Here is an 11,536-nt window from a genome sequence, read left to right as displayed (position 1 = left end):
TGGAATGGTTACCAGAAGTAGTCACATGACTATTTCTGGTAACCTTTGCAATTGTTTTGAAACACGATAACCGAGAAAGGGCTGTTTGTGATGTGCCAAACGCACAAAATAACGAAGCGGCTTACATGTACTACGAGCAGCAAGAACACGTGGGACAAACAGCTTGTGGTAGAATGGCTGCAGTGTGGGCGAGATGGGTAAAAAATTTTTTTTTTTTTTTTAAAGAACAAAAACAGCACGTTAAAGAAACTTCATTTTACTGTAAGTGTGACACACCAAAACTTCCTTCACCATCAGAAAAAAAAAATATTCAAAATCATTTTTTCCCCCCCCCCATCACCCAGCATACATTGCCACCAGTAATGGTTACAATCATTGTGGTAGTTACATACAGTGGGCAGATGGTTCACATATAACCATATTGAAACATTTAACCCTGACCCTTCACCTTGTGCAATGTGTGAGACCAGCAAACTGTCACAAGTCCGTTCAACAGCGGTTCAAAGTGCACAATGACTAACCACAAGTACAACTACTTACGGTTTGAGAGTTCTTCTTCTATGTCCAATATTCCCAAGTTAAATGACTTTTTTTGGCAAATATTGGGGTTTATCGAAATGGTGCAGCACAGGAGGCTTCAGTGACAGCGAGCCATGTCTTACCAAGTATGATGAAAACCACTCAAGGCTTTGTCAAACTTGGCCTCTTCACATCATGCCGTCAAAAAATACGACATCAGGATGCAGAGCCAACGTACTTGTTATTTTTCACCCTCAGCCATTTCATTCCCAACATCACCACAAAGAGCGGTCTGCACCGTGGAGGTGAAACAATCACTTTTACGGCAAGATAAAGCGATTAATCTTTCATTCAAAAGGGCAACTGAAACAAACCAGTCATCCCTTCGATGTTTGCAGAGGGATGAAATCTTAATGTGAAGACAAGATGTGTCCAGATAAGGAGGAGGAGGAGGAGGAGGAGGAGGAGGAGGAGGAGGAGGAGGAGGAGGAGGAGGAGGAGGAGGAGGAGGAGGAGGAGGAGGAGGAGGAGGAGGAGGAGGAGGAGGAGGAGGAGGAGGAGGAGGAGGAGGAGGAGGAGGAGGAGGAGGAGGAGGAGGAGGAGGAGGAGGAGGAGGAGGAGAAATGATGACAATCAATTATACCCTTCTAATCCCCAAAAAGTGCACGATTCTTTACGACTGCTCTCCCCTCCCTGGCTGTGGCATCCCGACCAGGAGGATGCCCTTCTCAGAATCATCACCGTTTAAACGGACAGATGCAGACTCCATCTTCCGCTTGTATTCTTCGACGTGAGCACCAATAACAGGCCTGTTGAGCTCCTTGAAACGCTGGAGGGTGGGACCGAGAAGATCAAGGGGATGTAGGGGTTAATATTCAAAATAGAGAAACACTGGGGCGGGGGGGGGGGGGGAAAGATTTTATACACACACACACAGTATTTGGTGTCCTAAAATACAAGGGGGGGAACACACATCGTACTATATCAAATAAAGCAATTTTATGTATGTATTATGTATGTATGTTTGTTATCTCCACATTTGTTACCTTCAGAAGGTGGAACAGAGCCCTCCCAGGTCTCAAATGTGTGTATGTGTATATGTGTGTATGTGTGTATGTGTGTATGTGTGTATGTGTGTATGTGTGTATGTGTGTATGTGTGTATGTGTGTATGTGTGTATGTGTGTATGTGTGTATGTGTGTATGTGTGTATGTGTGTATGTGTGTATGTGTGTATGTGTGTATGTGTGTATGTGTGTATGTGTGTATGTGTGTATGTGTGTATGTGTGTATGTGTGTATGTGTGTATGTGTGTATGTGTGTATGTGTGTATGTGTGTATGTGTGTATGTGTGTATGTCTGTATGTGTGTATGTGTGTATGTGTGTATGTGTGTATGTGTGTATGTGTGTATGTGTGTATGTGTGTATGTGTGTATGTGTGTGTGTGTGTGTGTGTGTGTGTGTGTGTGTGTGTGTGTGTGTGTGTGTGTGTGTGTGTGTGTGTGTGTGTGTGTGTGTGTGTGTGTGTGTGTGTGTGTGTGTGTGTGTGTGTGTGTGTGTGTGTGTGTGTGTGTGTGTGTGTGTGTGTGTGTGTGTGTGTGTGTGTGTGTGTGTGTGTGTGTGTGTGTGTGTGTGTGTGTGTGTGTGTGTGTGTGTGTGTGTGGTGTGTGTGTGTGTGGTGTGTGTGTGTGTGTGTGTGTGTGTGTGTGTGTGTGTGTGTGTACATCTGAAAATCATAGAGTGGGGGGGGATAAATAAATAAAAGGGCTGGGGCCAATTTCTGCCAAAATTTGCACACATATTGGCAACACCCAGGGTTAGGCCGTGGGCACAAATAACCACCCCTCCCTGTGAATGGGGGAGTAGGGGGGAGGGGTAGATGACTTGCCAATGCCCCTGAAGAGAGCGAGTATTTCTCATGCACAAAACATGGGAAATGCTCATGTTGTGTTTTTAAATCATTCTCTTCCCTCTGAAATGGAGCACAAGGCCAGAATGACATCTCTCCGCTCTTTCCTATCTCAAGCTACATTTTGAACTTCTTCTTCCTTCGGCTGCTCCCGTTAGGGGGTCGCCACAGCGGATCATCCGTTATGATCCGCATACTGATTTGGCACAGGTTTTACGCCAGATGCCCTTCCTGACGCAACCCTGGTCGCCTCTTACGACACAGGGATTTGTACTTCTTCCCTATTAATTCGAGCTTCCATTAGCTCCTTCACTATTTGCTTCAATCTGGTTCTTGAGCTACACATTGGCCTTGTACTGTTCATCCTGCTCTGGTACATATGTATGTATGCATATATATATATATATATATATATATATATATATATATATATATATATATATATATATATATATTTTCACTCGTCTTTGCTCATTCATTCTTTCAATACGTCCAAACCATTGCAGTCAAGATTTACATGACAATGCACTCGTTGCAATTCGTTTTAGACTTTTCCTGATCGCCTCATTTCTTGTAAAATCATTGCGTTTCATGTTTTTCTCAACAAGCATATTTCAAAGGAATCCAGTGTTCCCTCTGGATGATCTGAAAATAAAAATGGGTGTAACTATCCCATTGAATTATATTCATTTCAACCTTTTATGATACATCCCTCCTTATCCACAAAAGCAATTTTAAAGTGTTCAAGCTCTTACTCTTATTGTTTGGTCGTTTGATACTTTCCCATTAGATCAGTGGTCCCCAACCTTTTGATCCCATGGGCCGCATTCACTACTCCCAAGGATGTTGGGAGCCAGAAAAAAAATTGATGCATTATATCGAGTTTTATTGATGCAAATTGATTTGATTCCTCCCGGCGGTAAAGGCCCTGTCACACCTTGACTATTTAGCCAACATATGCCTGACATATGCAAAATTTGGCTAAAACGCTGGCACACGTCAAATACGTTATGGGTAAGTTTGTATACGTTAAGAGCATGCTGGCATACGTCATAGTACGCTGGTTTTTTTTCGTAGTACGCTGGCATACGTCTTTGTACACTGGCATACGTTGTAGTACGCCGAGGTGTTAGACAAATTTTCCATGCTTGAAATTTTTCGATGTATGCCAGCGTACGACTCACACGTTCCGCATACGCTTGGCCATAAGTTGTAGGCACGTTACGTGATCGTTGACACACGTTACTTGTAAGTTACTCACAAGTCGAAACACGTCGAGGTAATGTTTAGCATAACCGAAACTTATTTCTAACCTATGAGTAACGTGTTGTAGGCATGTTACGCGATCGTTGACACACGTTACTCATAAGTCGAAACACGTCAAGGTCATGGTTAGCGTCAGTATTCCACACTCCGTTGTTTTTTTTTTTTGTTTTTTTATTTTTCTTCGGTATGACGGTGATGTTGACACTTCGATTTCTAGTGTGGTTATAATACAATATAATTAATAGGCTACCGCTCAACGATTTGAATCATAACCGCACTAGAAATCGAAGTGTCAACATCACAGTCATACCGAAAAAAAAATAATAATAATAAAAATCAGGGAGTCTGGAACACTGACGCTAACCATTACGTCGACGTGTTTCAACTTATGAGAAACGTACAAGTAACGTGTCATCGACGTGCGTCAACGATCGCGTAACGTGCCTACAACTTATGCCAGCGTATGCGGAACGTGTGTCATAGGCCAAGTACGTCGAGAAATTTTCAACATGCTGAAAATTTCGACGTACTCGGCGTATGACGACGTATGCCAGCGTGCTACGATGTCTGCCAGCGTGCTCTTAACGCATACAAAACTTACCCATAAGGTATTTGACGTGTGCCAGCTTGGTTCGGCAAATTTTTCATACGACAGCATATGCTGGCTAAAACGTCAAGGTGTGACAGCGGCTTCACACTTCGATGTCTAGTGTGGTTACGATTTGAATCGTCGAGCCGCAGCCTATTCATAGCCTACGCCACGTGATCGTCGGCGATATGCTGCCGCGCGCTCTGCATAAGTTACACTATTGTTGGGCATAGGTTGTGAACGCCAACAACACGCTCAGCATTCATTGATATAAGTTATCTTTATGTGATTGAAACGTTCTGTGTACGTTACTAATACATTATGCATACGTCCAACACGTTATTATATGCCCAAAACTTAAAAAAAACATCAATAGTTCAGCGTACACCAGCGTTTTACATACATTTTGATATCTTGCCATACGCTGGCTAAAACGTCAAGGTGTGACAGGGCCTTAAGCGGCAGTGGCCGGCAGCGGCATTGTGTAAGGCTTTTCAGGTCACGGCGCCGGCCGGCAGTGGCATTGTGAAAACCCCTTTAAAATTGTGACATGGAAATGTGTTTTGATTGGAAAGTCCTCGCGGGCCGCAGTATAGGGCTCTGCGGGCCGCATGCGGCCCACTGGTTGGGGATCAATGCATTCGATGTTACAATGTACCCGAGATATTTAAATTCATTTACTGGATTTATTTAGGGTGATTCATAAAAAATCCGAGAACCCTAAATAATTTCCATACACTAAAAACTATATCTGTTGGGAACCTAATATTTTGCATGAATGTACCATAATGTTACAGAAAGACATGGCATTATCCACACAATGGATTACCTTAAATGAAGTGCTGAAAGTATCCACCAGCATGTTGCAGGTACAAAGTCATTCTTTGCAGCATGCTCTCTGACATAGAGTGTGGCATTTCTTGGGGAATATTGCTGATTGTGTCACTGATTATTGCTTTTAAATGAAACAAGAGTGCGTAGATTTGTAGCGTACACTATATCCTTCAAATATCCGAACAAAAATAAATCTAGCGACGTACGATCTGGGGATCGAGGTGGTCATAATGACTTGGACACTACACAGTCAAAGAATAGCCAAAGTTCGTTCATACTCTATTGCGAAGTGTGACTCGTGTCACCATCCATCCATCCATCCATTGGGACCATACTCTGTGCAGAGCGTTGGTGCTGCCTCAGCAATCTCCTTGGCTATTGGGTACAATCCTGGATGGGTCGCCACTCCGACAGTATACCAGCAAGCTAGCACTCATTTTGCCGACCTCGGAAGGATGACAGGCAGGGTCAACCCCACCTGATATCAACTAAACAGCTGAGCAGGATTTGAACTCAGGATTCTAGGATCCCAAGCCCACCACCATAACCATAAGCCAACACCAGGCATACTCGTGGCACAGTCTTGCTGAAACCATCCTTGGTTGATTTCATCTTCTGTAAGGTGCGAAAGAAACTCGTGGATTATGTTGATGTAACGTTCTGAGTTTCCCGTTTCTGAGAAGAAAATTGGAGAAATGATTCTTTGCCGACTTGCAACACACCAAACACCAATTTTCTCGGAATGCCATGGCCTTTCAAGCAATGCATAAGCTGTTAGTGTTCATAAACGAGTGTTTTGGGAATTTACATGCCCAGAAAGAAAAAACCATGTTTCGTCTGTCAAAAAGCATAACATTCAAAACATTGTCTTGTTCTCTTACTATCCTCTGCAGCCACTCAGTCGGCTACAGGTTTCTCTTTATCCGACTCCAGTAACTGATGTACTGCATGAATTTTGTAGGGATAAAGTTTGAGTGTTTTGACCCCCTTCCTTGCACTGGAATATAAACAGTGAGCTTGTTGTGCGAAACGTCTCAGAGATTTCTTCGTGCTTGCTTCCATTTTTCCCGCACTTCATCCACTTTCTCTGGTGCACCTGCTTTTTAACTTTCACACAACCGGTTTCTCTGAACTGCTTCACCAGTTTCCATATCACCGATTTTGAAGGTTTCATAAACCACCAAAGCAATTTTTAACTGCAATTTGACATTCCCTAAAGGATGTGTTATTGATGTAATGTTCGACGAGAAACACAAGTTCTTCCACAGTGAGCACCATGGCGTGACAGAGTGAAAAACGTTAAATGTCACTGCCGGGTCACGTGATGAATCGCGTGAAACCTGATAACTCTCAGGATCAGCTCACTTCTTTCAGTAAAATTAGGCTACATTGACATAAAATATTAGGTTCCCAACAAATATCGTTTATTGTGTATGGGAATTATTTGAGGTTCTCGAATTTAAAAATCATAATATTAAAATTTTTTAAAAACCCTGTATTACGAGAAATAGCACTTTCTTTGGGAGCAGCTTGGGGGGCCAGTGGGAGAGGTGGGGCAAATATATTTTGTGCCGTAACTAATAAATCTCCATCTGCAGCAGGGGTCAGGAAACCACTTGCACTGTGGTACGTATACAAGAGAAAACTGTCTCCCTCCCAGCCCCCACTACCTGCCCCCAACCACTTGCAGAAGGGGTGGGGATTGATTTGTGTACCCAAGACCTGACCCTGGATACTACCAACACATCTGCAAAATTTTGTGATCGGTCAGCCAAGCCCTGTTCTTTTCCTATGATTTTCAGACACGCGTACACACACAAACGCGTACACACACAAACGCGTACACACACACACGTGTACACACACACACGCGTACACACACACGCGTACACACACGCGTACACACACACGCATACACACACAGACACAGATTTTGTTTTTGTGTTTTTTTCATCCTCACTAGCTCATCTGTGGATGCTGCAGATTTGTGAATACTCAAGGGATCGCTCAGGTGAGTGCTTGTGTTCTAGCAGTCAGTTCCTGAATCTCCCAACTCTCCCACCCCCTCACCCCCCAGATGGGGTCAAATCAGACTTATAAAATTGCCATTCCAATGCAGTGCTCGCAGAGGGGCATTGCAATTAGGCCCAAAAATAAAAAAAAATGTTGGGTTTCCGGTAACATGCTGCTCAATGAATGGAGTAGGTCAAGAGGGATTTTTATTTATTTTTGGACATGTTTATATGGAAGCAGTCCAGTTCTACATCTTTCCAAGCAGTATGCGTATGTTGATAGTTGAAAATATATAGAATCATGAACTTTAACATGTCCATTGTGACACATACCAAATTAGGGGTAAAACAGTATTGTGTACACAAGTTAGAGGATGAAATGACACCAATTTAGTCTCCCTGTAAGGTTTCCTTTAAACAGTGAACCTGGTCACAGCAGTGATAAAGCCAGCAGATCATCAACATGGCCCAACAGGACATATGAAAGAATTGAAGAATACTAATCTCCCATTCATCATCCCTGAAAATCTTGTATATTCAGATATTAGACCCTTTCCAATTGACAAAAATCCTCGATTACACCCTTTGGGGGTATTTTTGTCTGCTGAGACCACAGCGGTCAACAATGGCACAGAGTAATGCCATGCATAGCGGTCATAAAATGGCCACCCCCGCAAATATATATTGGGGTCGACACGAATTATTGGGATAGGTCGGGTTACCAGCAACTCATCAATTTATTTTTAGGCCTTATTAGCAGAAACCTCTTCAGCTGGGGAACAAAATTTTGTTGTCCTTCCTGCACTTTCGTTGTGATCATCGGGTGTATTTCAGGAGCAAAGTCATTGTGTGTTAGCTCCTCGACAAATCCCCCGTCTACAAATCAAAATGGATGGGTCCATTGTTAAAAAAATAAGTAAAGGAACACAAATGTTGATTTAAATGAAATGAGCGTTGAAGAATGGATGGAAATACAGTATTTAAAACACGATTCAATTGATCGATTGATTCACCGTGTCTGTACGAAATTCACAACCCATGAACCCAGTCTCTTCCCATGTTTAAACTTCCTTGTTGCAATTTGCCAAAAACAATGCAAAAATGCTCGAGTCGGGCTTACACAATAGACGATTTTTATAGATCAAGACAAAAGTGATGTAATTCTTTAACTCGGCAATGACTTCAATTGATGAATTGGGGGGTTTAAGAAGAGCCACGTGAATGGAACCGAGTGATGACACTGATTATAGGGGTTGTTTGAAGGGCCTGTGTGACGGATTTAATTTTTTTTAGCATTAGTCTAAAAGGAGGAGCTTGTACATATAGGACAGTATATCACATGCTGGACAAAGATATCAGTGTACTATTACATGAATTACAAGGACATTTGTAGGCAATGGACAAACATGTTTTGTGGGATTTGGACCGATGTTCCCAACAACACGAGCCAACGGTTGAGATGGGACACCAATAGGCCAACCCAGCACACCTTACAGGCCGAGTGGCACATGACCAGCAAACATCCATCATCAGAGGAAGTCCCCGAGCCAAACCCCGTACCTGGATAAAGTTGCCCTTGTGCCTCAACAGCAAGAACAACAAGGTTAAAGGCAAGCAGAGCATCGAGGACAGAACCATGAGCCATCCAATGGCCTCACCCCATGCAGGGTACACATAACTCTTGAACTTTGGGCTTTGATGTTGAACCAACATGAAAATAAATATACTCTGCAAGAGAAAAAGAAAGAAAGAAAAAGAGTACAATATCTGGGATGAACTTGTGGAATTTTTAGTGTGAAGGGAACTTTGGTAAAGACTGTTAGGCAACAGATTAGAAAATTATTCATCCAACACTCAAGGGATAGAAATTATTATCTACAAATTAAATTAGATCAGTGGAAGTTTGTTAAAAAACAAAAAAATTCCCAAAATATGCATCTGCACGAGCAGTGATTTTGAGAACAATAATAAACGCTTTAAAACAGCATTTTTAAATAAAATGTAAGATTCAAACAGCAATTAATTTGTTCACATTGCAATCGTGACTCAAATTCTGCAAGGCTGTCAGAGTATGTCCCTTACATTGGAGCAATGCCACACAATAAAATTATTTTACATAAAACTCCGGCGACCCCACTGCAAGAACAGCTTTCAGAAAATGCTCAGAATGAATTCAAAGGATGGATGAACTCAGAATGAATTCAAGACCAAAACGAGAACAGCATTCTTGAGCACATTGTCGAGCCTCGTGTGCCAATTCTGAACAAAAATACCATCGTTAACTGAACATGCTACTGTTATAAAAACACGCACGCACACCTTAAGTTGAATTGATTTTGTTTTTTCATCCTCACTGGCTCACCTATGGATGCTGGAAATTTTAGGCTGCGAGTACTTGTAAAGGATCGCTCAGGTGATTGCTCGTGTTCTGGCAGTCAGTTCCTCAACTTTGTTTTTTTTTTTCCCCCTTCCCTGATGGGGTCGAAGATATTATGGACCATATACCCGTATCATCCATGCACACTATTATGCACATACATTGCCATTATTCGTAGCTTTATTGATGATCAATTGATTATTGGGATATTTAACAATATCATCACATCAAGGACAAATTGTGTCAATAAAGGAGAATAAGAAAAAAAAAAAAAAAAAAAAAAAAAACTTTCAAACTATATTCCCATGGCTGGTCGATCATATGTATGAAGTTTCGGATTGATCTATCAGGCGGTTCCCGAGAAGATGTTTTACATTTTTATTTTCAATTCGATATGGCCACCAGTCCACGTGACCGATGACGTCATAAATTTAAGTCTTCACTCACATTCCAGATTAATGAAGTTTCACATTTTTCAGTAAGGATTTAGATTCAACCAATTATGGCTGGAATAGCACTCCACCAATGATGTCATTGTCATACTATATACCCCATGAGGAATTTATGACATTAGTGGGGCAACTTAGCTAAATATAGCATAACAATTGTGCATTTTGTGAGGAAAGCACCAAATTTGGCACACTAGTAGCCTAACATATTATGAACAGATTTGGATATTGGGCCATCTCAAATTCACCCGCTGATGGCTGTGGCAGCCATTTCCCACTGCCATCAAAAATTTTGAGATGGCCCAATATCCAAATCTGTTCATAATATGATAGGCTACTAGTGTGCCAAATTTGGTGCTTTCCTCACAAAATGCACAATTGTTATGCTAAGTTGCCCCACCACATGTCAAGTTTCAATTGATTTATTATTATTATTATTATATTTATTTATTTCGCTGAGTGGTTTTGGAAATGTCAGTTTTTTTTTTCAATCCAATATGGTTGCCATACTACGTGACCGACGATGTCAGTTGTCAATAAAATATTCTCCATGGGGACTCCCTCCTGTGTTTAATTTTGCATCGATTGGACAAGAGAAAAAAAAAATTTAAGCGCAAATATAGACACGACCACGCATGTTGCAATAGTCTTGCAACTCCTTCGGGACGAGACTAATCATAAAATTCATTGAATCGCATTTACTAAACAAATAAAATAAAAAGTGGATTCCTCCATTATATCGTTTTGACGATAATATGAGAAAGGAATTTATTTTCTCTGTCCCCATGGAAGCCAGTCACCCAAAGCTTGTATTTTGGGAACCAATTATGTTTCTCATTAAGATTCAATGACCTCTCTGCCACCACAGAACAACCCTTGAACCAATATACTAATTATTACGCTTTCTACCAAAGTCCCAAACACAGTAAAAAGAGAGCTTTTACCACTTTGAGCTGATCTAGATGACATAATAAATTGGGCCAACACCTGGAACACGATCTTCATACCATTCAAAGTTAGCATCCTTACTTATGAGCTCATCCTTCATCAGACACCATTCAGTTACTCAAATTCTTGGGTCTCACTATCAGCCACAAACTTTCTTGGACAAATCACATTTCAAAGTTGGCCTCCAAAGCCAGCAGACTCCGTCATGCAGACGTACTTTCTTGGCACACCTGTACAATTATCCACCTACAAGGCCTTCATCCACAGCTTGGTGGAACAGTGCTCTCCCCACTGGGCAGGCGCTCCTGCCTCACACCTTGCTCAGCTTGATGCCGTGGAAACCAAGGCCTTCAACATCATTGGAATTGTCTATTTTGTCCCTCTCTTTCTGCTGTTCCTTTTGTTGTGATGCATCCCGACCCATTATGTTCTCGCTCTTCCACGAGCCTAGATTTTGTATGCAAAAAAAAAAAAACCTTCAGTTTTATGGATTGATAGGATGGCCGAGAAGTACCTGGCCTCTATCACCAACCTTGGTTTGAATCCCGACCCAGCTCTAAACTGTCATCTCAGTGTTTCATAGGCAAGGCAGGGTGATTTATCAATGTATGTGCCATCCCTCCAATGGATGTT

The 11,536-nt window shown here is 41.8% G+C and overlaps 1 protein-coding gene across 9 annotated transcripts in view; it reads right to left on the bottom strand.

The window, feature by feature from the left end:
• Window positions 1-240: 240 nt before the first annotated feature.
• LOC147014839 (sodium- and chloride-dependent creatine transporter 1-like) overlaps window positions 241-11,536 on the bottom strand; it is an 83,494-nt gene continuing 72,198 nt past the window's right edge. For all 9 annotated transcript variants that reach the window (XR_015050921.1, XM_085853195.1, XM_085853201.1 and 6 more), the window contains 2 exons: window positions 8,690-8,857; window positions 241-1,348 (listed from right to left, as the gene is read on the bottom strand). Coding sequence is in view for 8 of the 9 variants with exons in the window: in XM_085853195.1 (XP_085709321.1) it covers window positions 1,193-1,348; window positions 8,690-8,857 (324 nt within the window). In the remaining variant the exon portion in view is untranslated. The remainder of the gene's footprint in view (window positions 1,349-8,689; window positions 8,858-11,536) is intronic.

This window comes from Eptatretus burgeri, chromosome 13, assembly GCF_056783735.1.
Source record: "Eptatretus burgeri isolate ZD-2024b chromosome 13, Ebu_testis_v1, whole genome shotgun sequence".
NCBI lineage: Eukaryota > Metazoa > Chordata > Myxini > Myxiniformes > Myxinidae > Eptatretus > Eptatretus burgeri.
This window is presented reverse-complemented; position numbering and strand designations above follow the sequence as displayed.